The sequence below is a fragment of the Tenrec ecaudatus genome, chromosome 9, assembly GCF_050624435.1.
Source record: "Tenrec ecaudatus isolate mTenEca1 chromosome 9, mTenEca1.hap1, whole genome shotgun sequence".
NCBI classification, from domain to species: domain Eukaryota; kingdom Metazoa; phylum Chordata; class Mammalia; order Afrosoricida; family Tenrecidae; genus Tenrec; species Tenrec ecaudatus.
Window position 1 is genome coordinate 157,997,640 of NC_134538.1, and position 27,925 is coordinate 158,025,564.

The 27,925-nt window shown below is 55.6% G+C and overlaps 1 protein-coding gene across 2 annotated transcripts; it reads right to left on the bottom strand.

The window, feature by feature from the left end:
- SLC37A3 (solute carrier family 37 member 3) lies at positions 1-27,913 on the bottom strand. 2 transcript variants are annotated; one of them, XM_075558736.1, is made up of 15 exons: positions 27,778-27,913; positions 19,588-19,746; positions 18,639-18,747; positions 16,253-16,345; positions 14,051-14,134; positions 11,072-11,217; positions 10,198-10,294; positions 9,236-9,320; positions 7,902-8,092; positions 6,092-6,233; positions 4,127-4,228; positions 3,675-3,722; positions 2,857-3,008; positions 2,609-2,674; positions 1-933 (listed from the first exon to the last, which is right to left on the bottom strand). In XM_075558736.1, exons 2-15 carry the CDS (start codon positions 19,674-19,676, stop codon positions 841-843), a joined length of 1,497 nt encoding a protein of 498 aa, XP_075414851.1. In that variant the 5' UTR covers positions 19,677-19,746; positions 27,778-27,913; the 3' UTR covers positions 1-840. The 2 variants fall into 2 exon arrangements, with proteins under 2 accessions (XP_075414851.1, XP_075414852.1); XM_075558737.1 differs by lacking the exon at positions 27,778-27,913 and adding an exon at positions 27,048-27,227.
- Between the last annotated feature and the right edge of the window lie 12 nt (positions 27,914-27,925).

Consider the following 27,925-nt stretch of genomic DNA (forward strand, 5'->3'; position numbering starts at 1 on the left):
TACTACAAAAGTCCCTTTATTTCCCTGTCTGTCAGTCATAATAATGAAGTGATTGGAGGTTTGCATGATTGGATAACGTTGATGTTATCAGGTCCACGAACATCCACATCTCAAAAGAGTATAAAGCAGGAAGCTGAACATCGTGCACCCCACCCCGTGTTTGCTTACATGATTTAGAACACATATAGGGTGACCTGATAATATCGATGAGTGACCACAGCCCCTGCCCCTCTTCCCATGCCCTAGCACGACAAGGGGCCCGACAAGGGGCCCTCCCACCCAGCCGTCTGCCGAAGAAACGCCAGGCTGTGCCGAGTCCAGCAATGGCAGTCGACCATCAAGTGCCCAGCCGGCAGATCAGGGCTGAGTGCCTGGGTTGTCAGACCCTCGCTGGAATGATCAGGCTAACGGACGTGCCCTTGGTCCTCGACAGGAAGTCTGTGTGGCCTCTGAATGTGGGAGGGTGGGAGGGCTGACGGAGTCAGGCCACGAGGACCTGAAGGTTCTGTCCTCAGAGCGGTGACGTGCTGTGGGACGAGCCCTCTCCTGCCAGACGAGCACGGGGCCCCACCAGGCTGCTCAGGCTGGGTCCCCTGAACACAGAGGATGCAGGGCACACCCTCTGCCTGTGGGGTACGAGGTGAGGTATCTCCACCACCCACCCCCCAGGTCAGGGGGGCTTCGGCATGTCAGGCTGAGGGGAGGCCGCTCCACACTTGTAAAACAACAGCACCACATCACGACGGTCTCGTCCCGAGGGGAAGTCAGCTGGCTGGGGCTCCCACAGCGAGGGCGGGCAGCAGAGCCCCTCCAGGTGCCGTGGCAGTGTGTGGCCCGCCGTCACTCATTTAACACAGGGGCCCTTCTCCTCCGCACCAGGTGGCCCACCTCCCTCACGACGAGGGGCAGGATGAAGACGATCGTGCAGCTTGTCTGCGGGGGGAGAGAAAGGGACACCATCAGCGGAGTCTTCTCTGCGTGTCCCGGGCATCGCGCTGTGGGCCTTCATGGGGCCTCCAGGGGAAGACAGCACCTGATCATAAATAGTAAAACTATCACTCATCCTGCCATCGAGTCAATTCAGACTCACAGTGACCCTGTAGCATGGGCCCTGTCGGTCTATCCAGAAGCAGAGAGCCTCATCTTTCTCCCACAGAATGGATAGTGGGTTTGAACCGCCAACTCTGTGGTCAGGAGCCCATTGTGTAACCCATGTGCCACTAAGGCTAAGGTTATTGTTAATACCAAATACTTGGGTTACCTTTCCCTCTCCAAACGGAGCTGAGAAGCAAAAAAGAACCCCTCTGTCATAAGGGGAGCAGAAATAGCAGTGTTTCCTTCTGCGGCTTCTGCTGGCCCCTGGGCTCCCAGCAGGCACTCCTGGGTGTGGGTGTAAGTGGGGCATTGAGATGGGCAGAGACCAGCATCAGTGCTGGGTGACAGCAGTAGCTAAGGGCACCCTGGCCATCTGCTCCTGTGTACACTAACACCCAGGAACCCCCCCCCTCCCCCCAGGGCAGCTAACTTGGTGTCCCGGGGTCCCTATGGGTCAGGATGGGCTGGGTGGTGCACAGTAACCGGATTCTAGCGCTGGGTATGCTTCAGGGGGCACGGTCTACACACCATCCACTCAGACACTCACAGGTGCATCACATGCCCCTCAATGGCAAATCACATGCCAGCTATCCCCAGAAAGTGTAAGCCCCAGTCAACAATGCCCAGCATAGCGGGCCCATCTAGAAGTGACGACCACGCTCAGAGCCACAAGTGCACTGGCCCAGTGCTGGTCACAGCAGGGTGTGGGGCTAGCCCAGGTCACCAGCCCAAGCTGGCCAGGCCAGGACCCCAATGGAGCAGGCCAGGGATCGACATCAGTCCCTCACTGTCAGCTTCTCTAGGTGGAGATACTTGTCAGACTTGGAGTCCTCAAAAGAGATCTATTATTGTCAGGTGAATATGATGTGACTTTTTACAAAAGCCTCTTTTCAAAAAAGCTGACAGATTTCAACAAGTGATGTAATGCTTTGCTGCTGCTGCTGTTGGGTCCCATCAAGAGGGCTCCGACCACAGCGACCCCGTGCCCACGGGAAGGAAGCACGGCCTGGCCCCGGCCATCCCTGGCCTCGCCTGTTGATGCGGCCACGGGGCCAGTCCACCTCCTCAAGGGCCTCCCCCTTCCTACTGCCTTTCCACTTTAACAAACGGCATCCTTCTCCAGGGGCTGGTCTCTCCGTCCTTGCCGCCATGGAGCACTCCGGCTGTACTTCTTCCAACACAGAGTGGTTTGTCCTTCCAACATCCTTCTTCAGCACCACGATGCAAATGCAGCGATTCTTCTAGTCTTCCTATTCAAGGTCTAACTTTCACATGCAGATGATGTGGTGAGAGAACACCACGGCTTGGGTCAGGTGCACCTTAGCCCTCAAAGTAACCTCACCCTCTAAAGGGGTCTTACGCCGCAGACTTACCTAATGCAAGACATCTTTTGATGGCTTCACTGTTCCATGTAAGATACAATCCTTGACACCTTCAACCTTTTCTCCATTTCTCCAGTCTAAACGCTTTAGAGTATATTAATAAGAAAAACACATTACCCTTACACACTTACCATGAGAATGAAAAAATAGAACACCCACATCCATCCAAGTTTGTCCTGGATCAGAGACACCAGATACTGAGAGAGAGAGACAGGATGAGAAGATGATTAGAAACTGATCAAACGGAGTGGCTACACAACAGGGCGGCCACGGCTGCCTCTGAGGAAAGGAAATTACTGACAGCTGGGTGCTGCAGGAGGGCAGGACCACCAAGGATGTCTGAGCCCCTGACCACTCCTCCATGCCCCCTCCCTCTCACCTGGCCAGCCGCAGCCCCAATGCTCCCAGTTCCATCAACGATGCCCGTGACAGTGGCCAGCGCCTCACTGCTCCCGCGGACTTGCTCCTGGCGCCCCAGGTCAGCAGAAATCGCAGAGCTGATCATGTTTGATGGTCCACCAATGAAGAACCCTACAGTCACAAACGACCTGCTCTCAGGAAGACATCCTGGTACCCCCTGGGACACTGGTGCATAAAGGAGCCAAGGGCAGCCGTGGTCCTCCTACTCTGGCCACTAGGCAGCTCCACTGGGGGAGGCGGCCCCCACCCAGCAACAGTGGGAGCGCTCCCCTCTGTACACACATGGCCATGTGGGCTCCCAGATCACACACCAAGTCGCCAGCTTCTAGGCTGACTGTGGTCGGAGCAGCCAGCTTCCTGGGTATGTGCCCGCAGGTGGACCAACTACACTGCCACAGCTGCCTAGTGAGTGGCTGGGCCCGCGACCAAGACCTCTCCAAATGCTGGCTCCGGATGTGTCACCGACAGTTCTAAAGGACTTCGTCCAGAGGCAATGCGGGGAAGCTGACACGGGACAGGAGACCCCACGCAGGGCAGAGCGAACCCTGCAAAGGAAGGACCACTGGGCTTTCCTAGAACCCCATCCCCCACAGGGCAGTTTCCTTCCTGTCTGGAGGGCCATGACATCCAATCCTAGAGGCCTTTGCCAAGTGTTTCTGGGCTTACTGCTCCCCAAAAGTGTCAGGAGGTTCCAGAAGGAGGGGGGCATGACCAGAGGCCTGCAGCAGCCAACAGGGAGGCGGCTCCCAATTCTACTGTGAACATACTTCTCTGTACCTGTGACTGCCATCAGGAGAGCGTTGATGGACTTGCTGTCCGGCGAGCCTGTGAGAGAGAGGCAGAAGGCCATAGTCGACCTCACGGGTGGCGGCAGTCTCCGCTAGTGGCCCTGGGGATGACTGTGACCCCCCTGCCCTATTGGGCTTCTATGTTCTATGCATGGACACACTAGCAGCTCCACTCTCATGCAGATGCCAGACTCACTCATCACCCTCCTCCCCACCCCGGACCCCACCTTTTAACTGCTCTTTTGCCTGGGTCCTCACCAAGCCAGCCCAGGTCCATGTCCTCCCAGTCACATCAGCCACTGGAGGGACACTGCCAGGTGCTCGGGGACATGAAAGGGATGTGGCTGCCTGTCACTGCCTCAGGTCTCCACAGGCATTCCCTAACTCTGTGGCAAACACCTCCTCAGAGACCGGAGAGCCCTGGGGCAGAGGGATACTCACGGCTGTATCCCACGAGGGCCCCGGTGGCCAGCAGCAGGCTCAGTGCCAGCACAGGGGCCCTCTTCTGCAGCAGGTCGGAGATGAAGCCCTGCAATGTGCCACCTGCAGAGGACAAAGCAGTCAGGGGCAGCAGGGCTGGCCACCCTGGTCAGTCCTGGCACCCACCTTCCCCACCTGGACCCCACAGCTGGCCACCCTAAGACGGTGGGCTCCAGAAGAGCCCCTCCTTAGCTTCCTCTGAGAAAGATGGACGCTGCGTTGCCACAGCAGCTGATGGGCACAGGCCACTGTAAATCAGACACCAACATACAGACGGAAGGGCCTTACCCTGTCTCTCCCGAGAACAACCCGTCAGTTTCTTGATGTCCTACCAGGGACTTTTGAGAGACCATTTCCCGGGTCATGTGTCTGAGGCCTTAACAGCCCACAGCCTGCAGGTGGACCCTGACACAGGACACAGCAGACCCGCTCTGTAGGGTGTCGGCATGTCCATCTTTACAGACAACCTCATCTTTCCCGAGGAGCGGCTGGTGAGCTTGAACCATTGACCTTTAGGTTAGCAGCTCAACACTGAGCTCAGGGCTCCCTACAGCCTGTGAATCAAACCAAAACCACGGTCCCAATGACCGAGTCATTCTGACTCAGTGACCTCACGGGACCAGGTAGAACTACCCCTGTGAGTGGCCAGGCGGTAGCCCTTTGCGAGGTCGAGAGCCTCCCAATCTTCACCACAAAAGCAGCGGTCAAGAAATCACAGCCTGTGTCACACTGGATAGGCCTGCGGCAGAGACTCACGCAGGTGGGCCCGACACGCTTGTGAAAGCTGGCCCTGGACAGGGCAAGTGAAGAGCGCGGAGAGCACTGGAAGCATCTGGACTGTCGCCCCGACCAACCGTCTCGGAACGCTCTAGAGAGAAGGCTGGGACACTGCCTCGTGTGCTGGGGAAGACCCTGGTACTTGGCAAGGCAGGAGTCTGGGGAGAGAAGGACCCTGGACGAGATGGGTGGACAGAGTGGGCTCCAGCCTAACAGCTGGGAGGCGGGCCCAGGTGCGAGCCAGAAGGAGCGAGGGCAGCCGGCAGCAGCAACAGGAAGTCAGCAGCCACAGACTCATGCTGACCAGAGGGCGGGGAAAGTGGACAGAGAGGGGGTGACCCTCCCCATGGTGAGGCCTGGTGGCCAGGAGGCCCCAGGGCACTTGGGCGCTTTATTTTTAAGGACCCATGTAGTCGCGCCCTTCCCTTCGGCTCTGGATCTGAGAGAAGGGCCAGGAGTTCAGGTGCAGGAAGGGTGTGTCACCCAAGGGTGTGGTGCTGGCTTTCACAGGTGAGTCTCACAACAGAATGTGCACGTCACAGAGAGGCTCATGCGTGGGGCATAGCTGTGTCCCTCACACCCTTCCTCCCGGCAACGGCCAGCTGGATTCAGACGGTCAGGCCTGTCCCCTACGACAGGTCGGCCTGCGCACTGAGCTGTCACAGCCATCAGTGGTGCAGAGAAGAGGAACCCCTTCTTGTTCACTTAGATCTTGGACACTCGCTTCCCTTCACAGCGGAAAGATCCTTGGAAGTGCACCAACCGAAATGTATACCCAAGGCCACCCAGCTGATCCCACCCAGTGAGCCGGGGCAGGGCTTCTGAGACGTCAATCCTGGCAGGAGCGGGACAGTCGTATCTCTGTCCCTCGGAGAGGCTGGTGGCTTTGAACCATGAACTTGCAGTTAGCAGCCCAATGTTTACCCAAGAGGGCCCCTAGGGCTCCAAGGGACATGTGCAGAGGACTACATTCAAGGGGACCACAGAGGCGGCAAACACCGGTGTCATCCTAAGACGCAGAAACAGAGCCCACAAGCCCCAACTTGCCCGAGCTCTGTCCCACCAGGGGAGCTATGAAGGGACGATACAGCCATGGGAACAAACAGACCTCGCGGCCCAGCAGGGATGGGCATGGCCCCACCTGCCTACCTATGATGCCTCCGACGTCGTACCAGATGGACAGCTGGTCAGCTTCGGCCTCCTTCCACTTGAAGTTCTTGCTCAGGTAGAAGGGCAGCCAGAAGAAGAAGGAGTAGTTGACCAGCTTCAGGCAGGCGTAGGCCAGCGAGTACTGCAAGACAGGCCAGCACCGTCAAGAGCACTCAGTGCCAGGAGCCAGGGAGAACCCAGACCTGAGGTTAGTCATGCCTGTCCACGCTTCCACTTGTGGCACGTCACCTCCCCTGCTCCTGGTCCCATGGGTGTCCAGGAAAGCAGAGAGAGTAGCCGTGGGTGAAAACACCTGCTCATTTCTAAGGGCCCAGTGCTAGGCGGAAGCCTTTCCTGTCAGCAGGAGAGCGTATGCTAGATAGGCAGAGAGGAAAGCACGTAGTAGTGGGGGCTGGAGGGCTACGGTCATGGCGGACTGCTGCCCAACCCCCGTCCCTGAGCTGTCCACACAGAAGCTGCTGGATTCGTGCAACAAACACCCAAAGACACGAGGCTCAGGAGAGAAGCAGGTTAAGGAGCAAGGTGGCTAGTCTCTGGGGAAGGTGGGTGAGGGCAGGGGTCCTGTACATCAAAGGGATGAGGCAAGCAGGGCAGGTGGCCTTCAGAGGGCATCTGGCCGTACCCCCTGCCCCCATGGTCCCCAGCAGTGCCTCCAGCACGGCTACCACTGTCCCCTAGAGAGCCAGGCCCCAGCCAAAAGCGTTCCACTGGTCAGCTGGCCCGAGACAAAGGGACTAAGGCCACTCTGTGTCCACTCAGGCTGGCAGGCCACGAAACACAAGAGCCGGCAGCTTGTGTGCGGCCTGGCAGACTGACAGGGCTACAAAGGGACGGGGCGTCTAGCAGAAAGGCACGGCGCTGGGCCAAGAACACCAAGCACATGGCTCTTCAGTTCTGACCGCCTGGCTGCAGGCGGTGCCCTGCTGCACGGGCACCTTGTACTCTGAACCCGCCTCCACCCTGGCTTTCACTCGCCAGGCCTGGGACCCAGGTAGGTGCGGTCTGGTCAGAAGGACACACAGCAACCGGCAAAGTGTCCTGGACTGCAGCTGCAAGGTCGGAGGTTCAAACCCACTGGCTGCTCAGTGGAGATGGACGAGGCTGTGCTCGTGGGGACTCACTGCCTGGGAAATACTCAGGGCCAGCTCTGCTCTGTCCCCCTGGGTGGTGCTAAGTGACGGGCTTGGGGTAGACTTGAGTGTGTTTATGGAAGCAAAACTACAAGCTGAAAAGCCAGGGGCTAACTCCCCCACACCCAGGGCTGCAGCCCCCGGGTAGGCCCCACAGTGGGGCTGAGACACTTGGCGGCCAGGACGTATCTTGAACTCAGAGTCCGTGGGCAAACTGGACACTTAGCCTGGGTCTTAACTTCCCTCAGTGCTCAGGCCCCGAGCCAAGTTGGCAGCAGGGTGCTAGTGGGTGGACACGGTGACAGCAGGAGCGTGCTTCCTGAGCTAATACCTGGCAGGTGGCCCACCGGGCACTACAGGGAGCTCCTTCTGGACCATCCTGTGAAGGGCAGACCCTTCTGCAGCGGTCAGATTCCACCAAATGAGGCCAATCCATGACCCGACCTTGACAGGTCTGTCAAGCATTGATCTGGCTGAACTAGTCAGGTGAACTGAGGGGCAGGGGCAGTCCCTGTGTGTCCATGCATCCCCAGTGGCTTTGTGCTCGTCCAGGCTGCGTAGCATGGCAGAGACTGTGGTTCCCTCAAGCTGACACCAGGCTGTCCATGGCCATGCTGATCTGCTACCTCCCCCCAAAGGGTCTGGGGCAGGGTCCTCACCGGTATAACCCCAGGAAGGCAGCAGGCCTGGGAGAAGCTGATGGCCTTGACCTCATGGGGCTCGGCCGGCGCACCGCCTGCTTGAACGGAGTAGTTAGGTTCGTAGTCGTCTTCGATGCCGGCGCCCGTGATCAGTGGCTGGTGTGAGTCTTCCTCCAGGCTTCCATCTTTGGCCTCCACACCCGGGAGCCCTAGAAGGAGAGGAGGAGCCCACGTGTCAAGGGTCACCCGCAAGTCCTGGGGGCCCCCACAGCAAGTATTCAACAGCTTGTCAAGAGGATGGAGTCAGGTCCATGTAGAGGCACCTCAGCAGAAAGGCCTGGTCACTGACACCCCGAGCTCTGCCCTGAGACCCTGGGCTGCTGTGCCCTGGGGAATAGGGAGGGTGGACTGGGGTTTGGCCCATAGTCAGGGCCAATGGTGTTCAGGGCCAATGGGGTGAAAGTTTCCGAGGCCAAGATGGGTCAAGGTCAACAGCTCATAAGTACCGAGTCCAGGGCTCCCCTTATCCCATGCCATCTGCTGGCATGAGTCCCTGCACACTGTGTGCTCACTTGAAGTGTCTCTGAAAATATGTAAACCATCACTGCGTTAAAAATACTTTAACACGATACCAGGAGGGTGGGGTGGAAATGGGGAACCGATTACAAGGATCTGCATACAACCTCCTCCCTGGGGGATGGACAACAGAAAAGTGGGTGAAGGGCGATGTCAGACAGTGCAAGATATGACAAAATAACAATTTATAAATTATCAAGGGTTCATAAATAATATGATCAGCCAAAAAATCAGCCTCAGTAAATTTTAAAACATAATAATAAAAAAAAGAAAAAAATTATCCAGGGTTCATGAGGGAGGAGGGAGGTCGGAGGAGGGGGGAGGAAAAATGAGGAGCTGAGGCCAGGGGCTTGAGTGGAGAGCAAATGTTTTGAGAATTATGAGAGCAATGAATGTACAAATGTGCTTTACACAATTGATGTATGTATGGATTGTGGTAAGAGTTGTAAGAGCCCCTAATAAAATGATTTTAAAAAAACACACAAAAAAAGGCCTCCGGGTTTGGGCCTTCTCACCTGCTGCCTTTAGCCCCAGGTAAGTATCTAATCCAATTCTTGTCACAAGTAAGAGCAGGGCACCCCTCCAGCCCCCGCCCCAACCCCAGCTTCCTCAAAAGGTGAAATCAGGACAACATCCTGGTTGATCCACAGGCAGGGTTTCCATGAGGAAAACTGTCCTCGGAGACCAGCCAGGCCTCCGGACCCTCCTCTCCCCTCCCCAGGCACCCGCCCCCACAGAGCGCCAACAGCAGCACAACCCCAGGTCCCCCTCCTCACCGATTTCTTCTGGGGACACCAGGAGCCCAAAGAAGATGACAACTCCACCAGCAAACTGCACCGACGCTGTCACCAGAAAGGCATACTGGGAGACAGGACAGAAAAGGCTCGGCGTGGGGGTACGGTCGGACAGGTGGGGTGCTCAGAGCACAGGTGGGAGGCAGGGAAGGGTATGGCAGCTACTATCTGGAGCCTCCCACAGGGTTCCAACTCACAGCGACCCCCCGGACAGAGCAGACTGCACCCCCCAGGGTGCACACCACAACCCCCCCATGGGGGTTCCAAGGTGGACTGCTTAACCAGTGTGCCACCAGGGCTCCAGAGCCCAAGCAAACCCACTGCCACCAAGCTCATTCCATCTCACAGTGACTCAGCATGGGGTCCCCAGACTGAACACCCCTAGGGAAACAGATGTGCACCCCTTGCCCCTCCCAAGGAGTGGCTGGTGGGCTGGAACACCGATCCCAAACATACTGCTCCAGGAGAACCTGGAAAGGCTTCAGGAACAGGTGCTGACCACACGCTGACCACACGGACAAGCCATGTGTGCAGGGGCATGTTCACACGTGGTCAGGGGTGGGCTCGACTCCCAGGGACTTCCCTTTCAGGGTGCTTGCTGCCAGGCCTTTTCTTAGCGGTGTGGGGCCTTCATACAATAAAGGAGCCCACATAGGGCAGCGGGTTAAAGGTCTGGTCGCTAACCAGAGGGTTGACAGTTCAAAGCCACTGGCTGTTCCTCAGGAGAAAGATGAGGCTGCCTATTACTGCAATGACGGGTAGTCTTGGTCCTGCAGGGTTGCTGTGGGGTGACTTGGGGTGGGGGCCCTGTTTACACCCTAAGGGGAGCAGCTGTCAGCACTCTCAGGACCCAGACACAGCTGAAGCCGTCTCAGACAGCCATGCGACGACTGCCGTCTCAACAAAGGGTGCCCTGTGCCCAGATGAAGCCATGGGGGACGCACCTCATAGCCATACTGCAGGACGGAGGACGCCAGGCAGGCTCCCAGGATGTTGCCCACGGAGGCACAGGCACTCCACAGCCCGAAGATCACTCCCCGCCTGGGGTGCGGGGGCGGGAGGGAGAAGAGGGATGACAAGACAGGGCTTCAGAGGTGGGGCTGTGGGACAGGCCATATGTCACACAGCCAGAGCCACAAAGACAGATGCCACAGAGAGGCAACACCCCGCCTGAGGGGGTTTTAAGGACACCAGGAAGACAAAGCATCCGGTGTTACCTAATTCCCAAAGTGTATGATTTTGAAACCTGCTCTGGGGCTCACTGGGAGGCAGGGGGAAAGGGGATAAAAGGGCATCAAGACCAGGACGTGCTTGTCCAATGGCAGACCTGCACTCAGAATATAAAGGGCTCCCGGGACTGGGAGGGGGTAGCCAGGAGAATCCACTGACAAATACAAAAACAATCCAGTCACCTCAAAAGAGAATTTTTTCTTTAACTGACAAACTCAAGAACCTCAAGTCAAATACAGCCTAGGAAGTACAAGCCGGTTTGGGGGTTTGGGGAAGCCCCGACATTTGGCATTCTTAATCGGAATCACATGGTGAAGTTTGGCCCCACTAAGGTGTCTCCCACCTAAGAAAGTTGGAGCAGGTCCCTGAGAAAGGCCACGCCCACAGGAAGGCACTCAGGGCGACAGCGGGGGTGGGGGAAATATTCTAAACAGAATCACGAGGAAAACTTGGGACCCACTCCCTCCGTCTGAACTCGAACCCTGGGGTGGGCCCGCTGGGTGCCTCCTCTCCAGGGCAATGCCTGAGGAGCAAGCCACCGACCGGCCTCTGGTGAGCTGAGCAGTGGTGCTGGGCAGAGTGGCTTACCCAGCTTTCCCGAACCAGTTGCCCATGACGGCCACCACGCAGGGCCAGCCTGTGGACTGCAGCAGCCCATTGATGACCCACAGGGCGCAGTAGAACCACTTGTTGTAGAAATGAAGCCACTCTGTGACGGTGCCAAAGACAAAGACCTGGAGAAGGGACACAAGAGAACCTGTCACATCTGGAGATGCACCACTTACAGGAGACGCCGTGAACACATGAGCCTGGGGGTGTGTGGCCAGCCTGCAGATGCCCTGGCCAGAGCTGGCACTGAGCAAGACAGTCACCAAGCTGCCACGGGCGAGAGGGTCAGAGATGGGAGAGCCTGTGTGTCCTAGTTCATGAGGCCCTAGTAGCCAAAGCCTCTGTCACTCCCTGTTGCTGCCTGGGTCTGGTAGGAAGGTGGGGCAAGACCCTGATAGGATTCACTGATGGGTAAATGCAAACAGGATTCCCTGAGTGCCATCCTGTGGGCACACAATGAGCCCTCTGAGAAACAGCAGGGGACCTCACTACTAGCCAGAGCCGGGGGTGGTTGTGTCCTTGGAACCCCAGGATCTCTGTGCAGTGAAGACAGCTGACATCGGAGGAGCAGCAGCAGAGCCAGGAGCCAGAGCACGAAGCACAGTGGTGGAGAGCTGCGTGCCGTTGGGCAGGAGACTGGCTGACAGAGTGGGGTGCCTCACTTACTGACTGATGGAGGTGGAACTGAGTGCCGATTGCCTTCAGGCTGAGGTTTACGGAGGCACGACATGCCCTCTGGGCGTCTATGAGCAGCTTTGGCCCTTGCCAGGCACCCACCTCCACCTGCTCTTCTGACACCTGTGCACAGGAGTCAGGTGAATGGGAGTCTTTCATGTGAACACAAGAGCAGAACTTGGGCTGAGAGACCTCAAACCGCCAACTGAAGCCTCACTCCCAGACACGCACGGGAGCTTAAAGTCTCTCAGAATTCATACCGGACCCCGCTTCGCATGGAAACTGAGAGCGAACTGACCACTACAGCAGCCTCATGTGGTTTCTGAGTAAAGGGGCACCCCCACCCCAGCCCCGTGGTGAGGCCCATGCCCTCGCACAGCCCAGCGAGCCACCATCCTCGTCCTGGTCCTCATCCCGTGAGGGGCTGTAATGTCAGTCTCTGTGCCAGGGGTGGGGGGGGGGCATCCACTTCAGAGCGGCCCATTATGATAATGAGGCGGGATCAGGGTGGGCTGCTTCCCAAGCTGTGGTGCTAGAGGGTGTGACTAGTCCCTACTCTCCTGTTGTCACACCTGTAACTCAGGAGGTGAAAGCAGAGAGGAGCAAAGAAAGGGGGACCTGACTACCCCCAAGAAGGGGAGCCAGGTGTGTCCTTTGGACCCCGGGTCCCCACACTGGGAACCTTCTAGATCGAAGAGACAGCCCTTCCCAGGGGCTGGACCCTCGTGATCACATGCAAAGTGCCCAGGGAAGTCTGGCCATCCTCACTTCCAAGGGCACCCTGTCTCTCCCCCGACTTGTTCATTCTACTGCCAATCTGCAGTCTAGTTCACATTCCCCACCAACCGCATCACTCAGTCTCCAATTCTTCTTGGCTGTCACATGCATGTTTTGCAAACCTGCTGCCCGCCACTGCACATTAAGTTCTTTTCCTCAAATTCAAGCTTCCCTGAAAATGCAGTGACCCCTGCACACGGTCCCCGCCACACAGCAGAGCTGACAGAAGGGCACTGCCCGTGGTACCATTATTCTACTTACATCTGCCAGGCGGTGGCCACAGTCGTGCATCCACTGAAGACACCAGTAACTTAAAGAACACCAGAGGTGAGCAATACAGGTGACAGGCCCCAAACTCACCCCTGGAGCCTCGGCCGATTTGGCGAGGCTGTTTTGGGACATGGGTAGGGGGCGTCATGGACAAAGAAGAAAGCATAGAGAACGTGGGGGAAGGAGAGCAAGCTGTGGAACAAGGCTCGCTGGACAGGTCACAGAGGACAAAGGGCAGAGGACAGTTCCATGTTTGTGTTCGTGAGCACTGGTCAGGGCTGGCTGTTTTGATGGGTGTGGCCACTCCGTTCAAGGTAAATAGATCGGTCTTGGAAGAAGTACGGCCAGATTGCTGCTTTGAGGCCAGGAGAGCGAGACGTGGGCCCACGCCCTTTGGACCTGTGTCAGGAGACAGGTCCCTGGAGAAGGGCGTAATGCTGGGTGAGAGGCAGCTAGAGGGCGAGGCCCTCGATGCACAGCCAGGCTCAAGCCTAAGGGCAATGAGAGGATGGTGCAGGGCACGATGAATCAGCCAACTGAGGGACTGAGCAGCACGAGCTTCCCAAGAGAGTAAAACCAACAAACTGCCGTCTGCTCAGCAGGTTACTGCCATCCTCAAGCACCGGCTCTCGGCACTTTTCCTTTTTAACTACTGACTTATTTCCTCTGGGGTTTTTTGAGAGTGTGCATGCTTTGAGAGTGCTCTGTGAGAGTGGTCGGCATGGATTATGAACTGCACACAGGGTGCCGTTACATGATGCTCTGGAGGAGCCCACCATTGAGGGCCGGGGGCTATGGCCAGTGGCTGCTGAAGGCCAAGGGCACTAGTGGATGGACCAGCAGCCAGGCAACTGGCCGTTCTGCTAAAACTCAGAATGAGCAGCTACAGAGGGCGAGTTTACAGACATGACACCTCTGTTTTTCAAAGGTGCAGAGTAAAAAGGCTGCGCTGTCCTTCCCCACATGTGCGTGTCTGCCGGGCGAGCTGTCTGTGAATAAAGTACCTCCATTTCCAATATTCCAGGGAAAAAGCTCTTCCTTGGACTGAAGGGACAGACCCTGGAAGTGAAAGGCGCCCTGGTGGTGCAGCGGGTCGGGCACCGGCTGCTCCCTGGGAGAACTCGGACACACTCACGCGTGCAAACAGCAGCACAGAGACCAGTTCCGAGGAGGGGCCTTCCTTGCCCGGGCTCTCTCTCGCACAACAGGGCACGGCTCGGAAGCGTTGCCACTTACCACCAGTGCGGACGAACACATCCCAAATGACAAGACACACCGCAGGTTGAGCCGGTCCCCCACGATGCCACTGATGAAGAGGCCCTGAAAAGGAAGGTGTTCCACGTCACCGCTCCCACGGACACACAGCCCAGACTGGCCATCTCCGTCAGCGCCTCACCCACCAACACACCTCAGCGTGGGGCTACCACCGAGACTGACGGAGACCAGAAGCCAGCAGCCCAACACACAGTGCCGCAGTACCACCACGCAGTGCCGCTCGGCAAGAGCCCCGGCTGCCTGTCTGACGGGACCCTGGCTCCCCCACAGATGGGGGGCAGCGGTGCTGCACGTCAGGCACCAACGTTCTGCCCTCCTCCAATGGAGTCCATGACTAGCCGTGCAAACTCGGGCCCGGAGTGTGCCTGGGGTCCACCCGTGAACAGGCAGGTGGGGTGACCACGCAGCGCAGAGCCGCACGGCTGCGCTGGCCTGCTCATCAGCTGCTGCTCCTGCTGGCCTGGCCGCCACCCCAGAAAGCAAAGCCAGGAGCTTCCAAGGTGAGGTGCCTGCAGACCAGGGCCCACGGGCACGCCCTTCAGATGACCTCACTCACAGAAGGAGCAGTGCCAACACACGCAGAACCCATGGTGGTGGCAGAGTGGTGGGGCAGGGCCACCCGCCTGCAGACCCTCCGTGGAAAGGAGGGTCCCCAGCTGAAGCCCCACAAGCAGCAGAAGGGACCTTGTCCAGAAAGTGCCCAGGACGGAGTACCGCCTGTCACAGTCTCCTCTTGGAAGGAGGGAAGTCTCATAATCCCTGACCAAGCCCTCAGAGGCGCCTGAGGACTGGCACCTGACTTACGCCTGAAAGGCTTCTTTGTAAGTGCCGGACTCGTGTCCACAGGAGGAAGCAGGGCTGAATGCCCACAGCCCAGTTTAGCTGTGGTCCCACCAGGACTGGGATGACAAAGACGTCCTCAGACCAGGACAGCATCACCATGGCGTGTCTCCTCCCTTTGCCCGTCTTTCCATCCTCTGCAGCCCTGTGGGACCCACTCCTCCCCCACCGTGTCCCGGGAGGCTCTCACCCATCTGACTTTCACAACCGTGCACACTCCGGTCTCTGAAACGTGTGTCCCAGCCTCAGCCTCTCCCACAGGCCACAGGCCAGGTGACCCAGGGTCTGCTCTTCAGCAGTGGAAGGTGAGCACCTCAAATTCAGCATGCCCACGCCTGCCTCTCCCCGGCCTTCCTCCTAGAGCCCGGCTCCCACTCTTGCCCAGTAAGGAGGGCATGTGGCTACCTTCTGCGCAGAGCTCCACCTTAACCACGACCCACCTGCCCTCCATCCCCCAGCCCAGCAGCACCCTCAGCTCCCCGTGCACCCTGAGAACAGCCATCGGCCCTCAGCTCGGCTGGAGCAGCCTCACACGCCCTACCTGTCCTCCAGGTTCAGTCTCCCAGGGCAGCGGAAGCACCTAGGCCCTCCCTACTGCCACGCTGGTCCAGTCATCGCCCATACTGACCGACTTCTCTGGCCTTTGCTCAAATGGCCCTCGTCAGCGCCGTCTGTCTTCCCCACCCACCTTCTTCAAATGACAGTTGACACCTCAGCCCACACTCAGGTCTTTCCATGTCCTTTTCCTGCGCTCCTGCTCTCCGCCACTAGTTTTCACGCTGGAGCGTGAACTGGGTGAAGGAGCACAGAGCAGACGGTTGGTTTGAAGTTTGACCATTCATACACATTGTTTCAGCTCAGTCACCGCCACTTCCTCCCTGTGTCTCTGTCCCCATTCCTCTTCCTGCCCTAACCCGAGCTCTGTCCTTGGTGGATGCTGGCCGATGACTGGCAAAGGCTGGCTTTTTCTTCCATGTGCCTGCCTCACTAGTGTGACTATCCCCTGTGGACTTGCCTATTGTTTGGCTGAAAGCTGAGCCACAGGGTTCAGAGCCCTATGCCCCTACCTATCCCGAGAATCCAAGCTGCGGAAAGGTAGGGAGCGGACCCGTGTGGCTGGCTCTCTGTTAAACTAACTCCCAGTGACTAGAGCTGTACTTGGTGCACATTGGATGGATGAGTGAATACACAAACTGCTCCTTCCAGAAGCACTGGGCTTGTCTCTGGTCAGCAAGTTCAGAGTTCCATACAAACTTCACGAGGTTGAGGGTCTTTTCCGCTATGCCTCTCCCTCACTTAACATCCCAGACCTTCCCAACTCACCACGGCGTAAGAGAAGAGAAAAATGGTGTCCAGCGTGCCCAGGAAGAGCGTAGCCCCCTCGGCGTCGGGGAACAGATGGTTGCTGCTCCAGAGCTGCGAGAGGATGACAGTCACGGTCAAGGCCACCAGGATGCCCCGCCCCAGCGGGCACTTTCCCAGACCACATCCCCCCTCCCAGACACCCTAAGTGCGAATCTGCCGGGATCAGAGACTGGGCGATCACTGTGTGAGGAGCAGAGGGTAACAGGATGTCGTGGTGCTGTCAGGTGGGTTCACAGTGACCCAACATACAACCAAACAGAACCCTGCTGGGTCCTGCATCACCCTGTCATTGCTGCTTGAGCTCGTGACTGCAGCCAGTGTGTCACTGCACAGTGTCGAGGGGCTTCCTCTTTGTAGCTGATGCTCAGCTTGATGAGCATGGGGTCCCTGCCAACCACACATGGCGCATTCTGGCTGCCCTTCCCCCAGGACAGATTCGTTCATCCTGCGGTGCCCATACCACACCCATACTCATCACCAGCACCCTGATCCAGATGCACCCACTGTTCTTCAGTCTTCCACAGTCACAGGCATGGGAGGGGATTTTGAAAACACCACGGTGTTGGCCACGCAGACCTGACTCCCTAAGGTGACATCTTTGCTCACTGGTCAGGAAGTCCTCTGCGGTCCTCCATGCAGTAGCACGTGACTTCGTTTCTTGACTGCTCCTTCCGTGGGCACTGTCTGAGGATCCAAGAGACACAGTGACAACCTCAACCATCTCTCCATCCGCCAGGACGTTGCTTGTTGGTTCAGTTGTGAGGGGGCTTGTTTTCTTTATGTTGAGGAATAATCCACCTTGAAGGCTGCAGTCTTGATCTTCATCGGTAAGTGCTCAAGTCCTCGTCACCTTCTGCAAGCCAGCTTGGACCACCTGCGTGTGACAGGTTGTTTATAGGTCTAGATGCATCCGTCTTGATTCAGTCCAGCTCGTCAGATGATTTGCTCGGCACACAAACTGAATAAACATCATGACAGGACACAGCCTTGATGCACGTCTTGCCTGATTTTACACCACACAGCACCTTCTCATTCTGTTCTACAACTGCCTCTTGGGTGAGGTACAAGTTCCATGTGGGCACATTGGGGTGTTCTGGAATTCTCATCCATCACAATCAAACCAAAAGACCCACTGCCACCGAGTCAATTCTGACAGTGACTACCAGACAGGCCCGGCCTGGGGGTTTCCAAGGCTATAGGAGAGCAGAAAGCCTTCTCTTTCTCCTGTGGAGGAGCTGGTGGGTTTGACGCCAATCTTGTGGCTCGCAGCCCAACATCGTAACCCACCATGGTAGTCTGAGCTCCTGATTGTTCCCAGTATTATCCATTAATTTGCTGTGATCCACACAGTTGAATGTCTTTGCATAGTCAATAAAATACAGGTAAACATCTTTCCAGTATTCTCTGCTTTCAATCAAAATCTATTTGACGTTGACAATGATACTGCTTATTCCATATCCTCTTCTGAATCTGGCTTGAATTTCTGGCAGCTCCTTGTGGATGTGCTACTGCAACCATTTAAAAATTGTCTTCAGCAAAATTTTACTTGCATGTGATATTAATGATACTGCTTGGTTATTTCCACAGTCTGAGTCTGTCGGGTCTGTTTCCCTGAAATGAGCATAAATATGGATCTCTTCCAATTAGCTGACTAAGTAGCTATCGTCCAAGTGTCTTGGCATAGACCAGTGAGCGTTTCCAGGGCTGCATCTATTTACTGACACAGTTTAAATGGTATTCTATCCAGTCCTGAGTCTTGCTTTCGCCAGTGCCTTCAGTGCAGCTTGGACTACTTCCTTCCTCTTGATCACAGGCAACCCTCTGAAGGGGTACGCAGTACGACGAATGAGTAAGGAGTGTGATGTGTTCCCATAGGGCTTTGTACAGGTAGCAACTCTGTCTTCAGCTTGTAACAGAAACTTGCTTTGGTTCATCGTGAACTAAGAACGGGGTGGCAAAGAGCTTAAGCAAGATACTAAGTAATACACCAATGAGAAAGCATTGAACTTGGATATTAAACCATGTAACACACTGTGGAAATGCTCAGAGGTGGGGAAAGCCAGCAGAATGGAGTGACAGCTGTGGCGGGTGAGCAGAATCGCCCGGCAGACCAGAGCTTGGGACTTGTGGGATCAGAGGGAGGCTGATCCTCGCTGGGATAGGGGCGTGATTTCTGAGCAGTGAAGGTGGGCAGGAAACTAGGTGGGGCATGTGGCCTTTGTGCCCGAGGAAGGAGGAAGCCTTCAGCATCCTGAGCTTGGGGATGGGATGCAATACAGATGGACAGGGCAGGGGCTGGCCCCCTGCCGCCCACTCCACCCACCTGCTCTGTGCTTCTGCTTACCTCCGCAGGCAGCTCGGCCGACTTGTTGAAAGCCGTCGGGGTCCACTGCTTAGAGATGCTGACTTTGACATTGCTAAAGGTCTTCCTGGAGGCATGGAGCAGAGAGTAACTGAAAAAGAGAGAAGACACCGCTGAAAGGACAGCGACAAAGTAGCACCAAAGAGTGGAGGGCTCGCGGCCACAGGTTCCATTCCACTGTGGGACACTTTTGAAGGGGCTGGGGGACCTGCTTTACAAGGGCCAGCAACTGAGAATGTCTCTGCTAAACAAGATGGAGAAACCAGCCTTCATTCCGAGGTCTCTACCAACCACTGACCATACATGGGAGCCACTGCACTAGCCGGGCAAGGGCTTCTCCCCCAGTCCTTGGGGCTCTTCCCTCACATTAATTCACAGCCGCCCCTTGTCCCACCTCTGCCCCACACAGGCCAGAAAAGTATCCCCTAAACCAAGCATCCAGAATTAACTAACAATTCTTACATAATGAGAGAGCCTTCTCACTGGTTTCTTCAAAGAGGAATAATAATAAAATCTCCGAAGAAGTCATCAAAGTACCCTGCAGCCTCACACCTTGGCGCTGCTCAGCCCGACTGCCCATTCCCAACCCTCTCCTGGCAGGTGACAGCACCTGCTGCCCACAGACGCCAAGGCACAGGCCGGGCTCTCGAGCTCCTGGCTTTAACTACGGGGCTTCTTCATGAGATGAGGCTGTCTGCGCCCATAAATATCTAGTGTTGAAAAACCTATGAAGCAGTTCCACTCTGTCCTATGAGGCCACTGTGAGTCAGCACCCACTCAAAGGCGGTGGCAGTGGGTACCGACCAAACAGGAGAACCACGAAACAGCCTGTTTCACTTCACCGTGAGCCCAGGCCGCTTCGTGCACCAGACACCTGCCACCCACTGTCACCTTCAAACAGGAAACCAAGACAGAAGCCTGGAGTGCTCACCTGAAGAAGGTGAGGAGGAAGACGACGACGTGATGGTGGCTGAACCGGGAGAGGAGTGTCCCCCTCCGGGAGCGGTCTGGCCGGGCCATTCTCCCCAGTGCCCTTCTCAGCTGGGCGCTTGGTGCCTGGAGAGCGCAGAGTTCACATCATCTCTTCTTTCTGGAACACACACAGAGCATTGCTCAGAGCAGGCAGTGGGCCCCAAAAGAATTTCTTCAGACTTAAAACCAATTAGCCTTGGACGAGGTGGCCTGGGCTAGGTGACACAAGAAAACTGCACTGATAATCATGTTTTGTAGCAAGGGTTACTGCTAGGAACAGAAGTGCTACTTCAAGAGAATGTTTGCGTGCCTCAATCATGTGACTGCAAGGAGAACTTCACACCGCTGCTGATAAAGCAGAAACGAGTACAGTCCTGAGAAGGACAGTCCTGAGAAGCCGGCTCCCAGGGCCAGCTGTGCACTGGGGGTGGGGGGGATGGGGCGGGGGAAGGGGCGGGCCCCGAGAGGGGCCGCTGTGCTTGTAAGGGTGCTGCATGCTCATTATGTTAATGATAGCCAACACCGAGTAATCATAGAGCAAGTTTCTAGGCAGTATGTGCTGTTACAAGCGTGCCGACACCACTTCAAAGGCCACATAGTGATGGGCCAACCACAGGCTGAGACCATGTCGTCATTCGGCACGACACGGCGCACTAAGAGAATTTTCAATGGAGTGAAAAAAATGCTACATGAAACACGAGGGAGACAACTAACTCTGTGTCTACTTAAGAGTTACAAATGTGCAACACTAGCTCTTAGACCTAGTGATGTTCTGGGCAATGGTTACGCTTCCTCTATATAATGTCCTAAAAGTTCTCTAATGAACTAATGAAACATGGCAACAAAGAATCAAAGCACAGTTCACCAAGAGGGCTGTGGGGGGATAAGATCTACGGCATTGGCCACAGTGTTTTGAGGTGCTCACAGGACTCTGCTTGTTGGCTTTCGGAGGGGCTAAAGATTGGTAACAGTTGCTCATTGTGAAAGTGTTTTGAGAAAGCTAGCCTGAGCTTCAGCAGAAGACCACTCGGGAAAGCTTCACCAGAGAGCGTTTCTCTCCCAGGACAATGCTCACTCCTCTTCTCAAGCAAGGGCAGCTTTGAGTGAGTTTCTATGGGAATCACGAGTCATCCACCTTACAGTCCTGGTTTGGCTCCGTCTGTCTTCTCTTCAAGGAGCGCCGGGCACGCAGTGGGGAGATGTTAGACTCGCCAGCTGCTCTGAGAGAGAAGCATGAGACGTCCTTCTCCTTTAAGGGTTACCCTGGGGAATACTGAGAGCAAGGATGATACTTCGAGGACGAAGGTGCGCCTGACCCAAACCAGGGCATGCCCCGTGGCCTCACAGGCCCGTGAGAGTTGGACATTGAAGAAGGAAGACCACAGGGGAATTGATGCATCTGAATTGAAAGTACCACGGGCTGCTGAAAGGACAAATCGATCTGTATTGCAAGAAGTAAGGACAGAGTGCCCCTTAGAGGCAAGGATGGCAAGACTTCACCTTACATACTTTGGGCATGTTATCAGGAGAGACCAGTCCCTGGGGAAGAACACCAGGTTTAGTAAAGTAGAGAGGCACCCAAAGAGAGGAAGGGCCTCATCGGGATGGGTTGACACCTGGCAGCATCCATGGGCTCAGGCACAGGAACTCTTGGGAGGCTGGCGCAGGACTGGGCAGTGTCTCCTGTTGTGCCCATGGTCGCTATGGGTCGGGTGGACTCGATGGCACCCAACAACAACAAGGAGTCACAGAAACCCGCAGGGGCAGTTCTCCCCGGCGACGGAGCTGCTGTACGTTGGGAGACTTCTAGGGTTTCCTAATCTTTGTTTTTTTAATCAGGTGGTTTAACAAATAATATTGACATTTCAAGGAACAGGTCATTCCAGTTTTACACAAAATCTTTGAGGGCCTCAAACAATGGGCAACTTCTTTTACAGCTCACTCTGGATTCTGTTACAACGCTGACACCTAAACCAAATACAGTAGAAGAAAGACTTACAGCTCAATCTAACTTCCCAACATAGACATGAAAATTCTAGACAACATATTGACCATCTGAATACAGTAGTATATAGAAACCACCCGACCAACTTGGACTTACATCATCTTGCATCATTTCACATGGGAAAATCTAGTCTCATAAGAATAAAAATGTTGTTAATAGACTACACATTTCTTAAGAATAAGGACTACTTGTTTTTAATCATTTAAAAAATTATCTTGTCATTTGTCATAAAATTAGTATTTGTATGCTGTACATATTTCTATAGATATCTATTCTTAGTTTTTTCTTTTTAAAAATACTTTTATTGGGGGCACTTACATCTCTTGTCACAATCCATACATTCCTCTAGTGTGTCAAGCACATTTACACATATGCCGCCATCTTCATTTTCAAAGCATTCTCTTCCCACTATCAGCTCCCTATTTCTTCCCCCTCCCTCCCCTTCCCACTCTCCCTTATGAACCCTTATAAATTATACATTATTTTTCCAAATCCTACATCGTCCTCTGTTGCCCCTCACCCACTTTTCCGTTATTTGTCCCCCTAGGAGGGGGTTCTAGAATCTAGGTTGATCCTTGTGATCGATTCCCCCTTTCTCCCCCCACCCTCCCCTAATCCTCCTGGTGTCTCCACGCTCCTTGTTGGCCCTGAGGGTTTATCTGTCCTGGATCTCCTGTGTTGTGAGCTCTTAGCTGTACTGTTTCCTAATCTTTATAACAACAAAATCTTCAAAGGGCATCCATTTTCTTCAGTTCATAATATAGAAAAGACTGCATGAACACATGAAACTCTCAGGACCCTCAGTGTTTTAGGGCTGGTACACCATCACTGACACATGTGTCTTGAACTTGGTTTTATGTTGAGGTAAAATTTGTGCTTTTAAAATTTTTACCTTGTAAGTCCGTTTTCCCACGTATGTGTGAAGGTCCCCTCACACCTATACTACGGCAGCCAGGCAAAGACACCCGTTGGCGAAGTCTGGGTCCTAACAGCGAGGAGTGGCAGGGCGTCATTCGTGACCCTGCCATCATAGGGCATTTCCTCAGTCACCCTCCGATGAAGCCAGACCTCCCTGGCTGAGCAAGGGCCCTGGCAGAAGGCCATCGGACAGGGTCTGGATTCAAGGAATAAAGTGATGGACCCCTTCTGGGTGCTCCCCTGGCTGGCTGGTCCTCTGACATGCTCGCCCTCCTCTGGGAGCTGTGAGGTTGGACCAGGAGGGATTGGGAGATCGCCATCTAAGCCAGTGATCCAGGGCCGATGGCACCTGAAGGTCATTTACCCGCAAAAACACGGTAACAAAATAAGGGGCAGTGTAAAGCTGCAGAATCCCACCGACAGGTGGCCAAAAACCTTCAGTCTGGAATGCCAGAAGTTCTCAAATGCATGCTGCCAGGGCGACGGCCACAGTGGCCACCACTGCAGAGACTTCACTTGACAGTCAGGCTGTGACCACGGCAGCTCTGGGCGCTTTGGATGAACCTGGCTCTGCTCTGAGCACACGCCGTTTCACAACACGGCTGCATGCTGCTGCCAGCAGGGCTGGGGACAGGAAAGCCATCGCTGAGGAGGTCGAGTAATTCCAAAAACGGATGCTCCAACAATCCCAGTGCTTCTGCGGGCACTGCATTTGGGGACTGACTGCATGGCCACGGCAGAGGCTTTAAAGGTCCCCCTGGCCGTGAGAGCTGAAGGACTGGCTGGCGCCTGGCTACCCTGACTGAACGTTTCTACCAAAGACTCTACAGGGGAATCCAGGTCAGAAAATGGGCAAGTGCAGTGCAAAGCTCCACCTTCTCATGGACTTCCTGGAGTCCAGATGCTGAAGCAGCTCCGAAACTGCCGCCTGGAGATCATCTTCACACGTTAAACCAAAATGCGTATAAACTGTTAAGCAGAAAGCTAATTTGCGTGGTAAACTTGCACCCAAACTACAATAAAGGTTAACATCCACAAAACACAATCCAGAAGAATCCCCTGAAGTCTTTTAAAGACCCAACAGGAGTTTAGCAGAACTAGAACATGTCTGCCATGAGCAGTAGGCCCTGCTGTGGTGAAGTGCTGCCAAGCTGATTCTGATCCACAGCAACCTTACGGATGCTGCCCGGGGCCTGCGCCGTGCTCACACGGTTCTCGTGCCCCAGCCCAGTGTCACAGCCACTGTGCCCATCCATCTTGTTGAGGGCCTTCTTCTGCACTGCCCTCCGCTTTACCAAGCACGATGTCTTCTCCAGGGACTAGTCTCTCCTCACCACATGGCCCGGAGTAAGGCAATGTGGGAATGATGGCACAGCAAGGGGCTCCCGTGATGCTCCGTCAAGGCTTGTCTTAGAGGGTCAAGTGGACAGCAACTTGGAAGACGAGGCAGGAACCTTGGTGGGTAGGGAGCATGCATTAATGGAAAGCACATACGAGAACAGTTACAAACTGTTCAATGTCACTGGAATGAACGTGTAGAAACTGTGGGATTGGCATATGGGTATTCTCAACAACTTCTAAAGAAAATTTTTTTTTAGAAATCAAAGGGTTTTAAAAGAACAACCAAGCTATTTGAGACCATCTGGATCTGGTCTTTAAATATGCCAGCTTTTCCTTAGCTCCAGTGACGGTGAGACAAGACATGGTAAGTACTCTGATAAAAGGTTTTAAACCTTCACCTGCTGTTGGCAACAGGCCACTTACAATGAGTGCAATGAAGTTACAGCCACGAGGATACTAATAACACCTGGCACTAGAGGCCGTTCTGGTGACGTGGGCAGAAAGGCAACTTTCTCTGCTGCTCTTCAGAGGAGGAAAAAAATCCTCAGTGGTTTCCACTCGCCTGTAAAACCAACGTCCCCCTGCCAGTTAGAATCGCCGAGAGCCCTGATGGCTTAGTGGTTACAAGAGGGCTGTGTGCAAACTACAAGGTTGCCAGTTAAAACAACCAGGCCCCCTGAGGGCCAAAGACCAGGCTGCCTCCTTCCGTTCGCAGATACGGCCTCCGAGACACTGCAGGGACCGGCCGCTTCTCCCCTGCCTTAAAGGGAGGCTAGGAGTTGGAATGTGACTCAGTGACCGTGGATGTGGGTTAGAATTTGTCATCCAGCATTATCTGTCAATATGTACTGAATATACAACTATTGTGCCAGGATAGCAAGAACTCACTAAAGGGTGGGGGGGTGGTGGCATTCTTGCCATCTGAAAGACGAGGACTCCCTGGGTCACACGATTGAAAACAAGCTCACCATCTTGAACTCGCAAGGGCATGTTTCCTCTCAGCTCTAAACCAGCATGACTCTCTCCAGGGCTGAAGGCCACAATGTGGAGCAACCAGAACGTGTGGGGGTGTGGGGGCTTCATGCTCTCTAAACCGCCTGAGGGGGCGGCAGTCTCCCTAGAGCGCTGCTTCAGGGCAGGAAACGGTCCTAAACACTGCTATCCAGAGATTTAAATCCATCCCAACCCACAGATGTCCTCTTGTCTCAGCCGGCTGGGAGAAAGCAGATGTCAGGTGGGCAAGGAGAGGCCACAGGAAAACACCCCCTCATCTCGGCCACTGGGGACCAGAGTCTCAGCTGGCCGTCTTCCCACCCCCACCCTTCTTACTCCACTCTCCAGAAAGATGTCCACAGACCCCTGGTCTCTCTTCAGGGACCTCTTTGCCTTTCTGCCTGGCACTCCTGCCAGACACCTCAGGGGCACCGAGGACCCCACTTCAGGGAAGAAGCAATCTTCCCCAGCTGGCATGCCTCAAGGGCATGGGGTCCCTCCCTGTTCCCCACCCAGCAGCTGTCCCCACACAGGCAAGGCACGCAGGGGGTCAGAAAGACTCGCTGGTGCCCGGCCCTTCCCCGCTGCCAGAGAAACCACAAAGGCAGGCTTGCTTCACTCTTTTGATTAAAAACCGCAAACCTCAGAGGGCCTGCGACACTGCCCAGCGGCCTCCTGCACTTCCCTGATGCTGGGGCATCCTCAATCTGAGTCACCGGCACACTCAACTTCCCGCTTCTGGCTTGTCCGCCTCCTGCAGCCAACACAGAAGCCCCCAGGCTGAAGACTCCCGGTGCACAGCTCCAGCTCCAACCAACCACCTGATGTCCCTCTTTGGGTGCTCAGAGTCCACCCAGAGATGGAATGGAAGAAAGGCCTGCCAACCTACTTCCAAGAACCAGCCACCAGAAGCCCTGCCCAGCGTTCAGTTGTCCCTGTCCCACGGGCAGTTACCAGGAGTCTACAGCAACCAACACCGGGTACAACACATGACCGGCCTAACAAGCCTCCTGCGGGACAAGGCAGCTCATGGGGAGCCGTGGGGGCACTGCTGGGTAAGTACTGGGCTGCGAACCTCAAAACCATGTTTGAGGACCAAGTGGAGACTGCCCCTGTGAAGACTTGGAAAGCGTGTCAGAGGGCCACTCTGAGTTACCATCGACCCCATGGCAGGGGTTCTGTCATGGCAGAAGGGGTCTGCTACATCTCTGTCCGGCAGGGGCTGGCGAGTCCAAACCACGGGCCTTATGGCTAGCTGCCAAGAGCTTCACCACTGTGCCACTTAAACTATATTTGAGAATGGGGTCTCTTTTGTACCCTAAAACACCACAGAACCCGGGTTATGTAAGAGACATCAAATACCCATGCTGGGTACACCATCATAGGCCCACGACCACTGAGATGACTCCTACACCGGGTTTCCAAAGCTGTACATCTGTACGGGAGTTCAGTCTCCACTTTCTCCTGGGCTGGCTGATGGGTTTGAACTGCTGACCTTGCATTTCGCAGTCCGAAGCTTACCCAAGAGCGCCACTGACTAAAGCGCGGTTAGTTGGAGGTGTCACGCCTTTTACTTAAGAGGCAGGTGACCAAACTGGGAAGATGGGGGCGGTAACCTTTCCTCACTAGCTAGTTAACCATGTTCACCTAAGTACTGAAACTGGAAAGGCTATACCTCTGCAAAGGCAAAACCCTATGCGGGCAACGTACAGATCAGCAGATGGAAAAGACCTGCTGAAGTCACCTCCAATCAATAAGCTTCTAAAGTTCAACAGGTTATACCAATAGCCTTCACCTTGCCACAAGGGCGTCCTTCTCACTTTCAAAGCGGAAGCCGCTGCCCTGTATTCCAGTCCCTGTGACTCGCTTCCCAACAGAGCTCCAGTCACCCTCCTCCTCCCTTCTTAAAAGGTTTCATGAACCACAGAAGATGCAGCACTCAGTTGCCAAAAATTCCCTTATCCAAGACAAGGGATTCTCTCAAATCATCCTACTTATTCCGAACTTGCTCCAAAGCCCGATGTGTCCTGGAGACACACACGTGATCGCTGCTTTGACAGGCCGCGCTCACTCACAGACTGGGTGACACAATGAACAATGGCTGTGACCCTGGCAGCTAAAAGAAGCGGCTTGCAAGGCAGCGCTGCCCTAGGCGAGGTTACCGGTAAAACAGCCTTTGTGTCCGGGTCTTCTTTTCTGATTGATGCAGAGTGGGAGACAGGCACCGAGGATGCAGGTGGGACAAAGAACGGTGTAATTAAAAGGGCTAAGGCAAGGTCCCCCAAGAGAGAGACGTTCGTTTGGATCCAAAACCCTCCACTCAATCCACTTTTGGAACCCCGATTCCTCACGGAAGGAATACATTCGCGGGCCGATCAAGAGGCCTTAGAGCACCGCGCCTGGCAGACCGCAAATCCCAGGGGGCTGCAAAAAGTTGGTCGGAAAATTCCATTTCTCCTGGAACTCTTTGAAGACCCCTTGTGACCCCACTCCCGCCAACAACGGGGCCCGGGCGACGCTGGCAGCTGGGGGGCGGCGGTGGCGGGGAGAGCCAGCCCTCGCTCTCTGCGGATCGAGTGGCCCCCCACGCGCGTCTCGGGCAAGTTCCCTCGAAGGCGCCTCCAGCCCAGTCCTTGAACCAAGCGGCGCCGCGCCCCGGCGGGACCCGCCCGATAACTGCACCAGGGGACGCGCAGCGCCCGCGACGACCGAGCAGAGGGCCACTTGCCGCGAGACCCCGCCCCTCCGCTCGGCAGGCCGAGCCCACGCCCGCCGCGCTCGCTGGCCGGGGTCGCGGGGAGGCCGCGCGGGCCGGGATGTGGAGGCTCCGCGCAACCCGCGACCCGCGTCCCGCCCCGTCGCGGGGGCCCCTGCCCGCGGCACCACACCCACCGGCCGCCGCTGCTCCGTGTCTGCGGCGCCCCGGGAGTCCGTGGCCGCGGCCCCTCCCGGCTCGGACCTCGCGCCGCGGCCTCTGCATCCAAGACCACAGCTCCGCCCGCTCCTGTCGCCCCGCCCCGGGCGCCACCTCAGCCCAGGG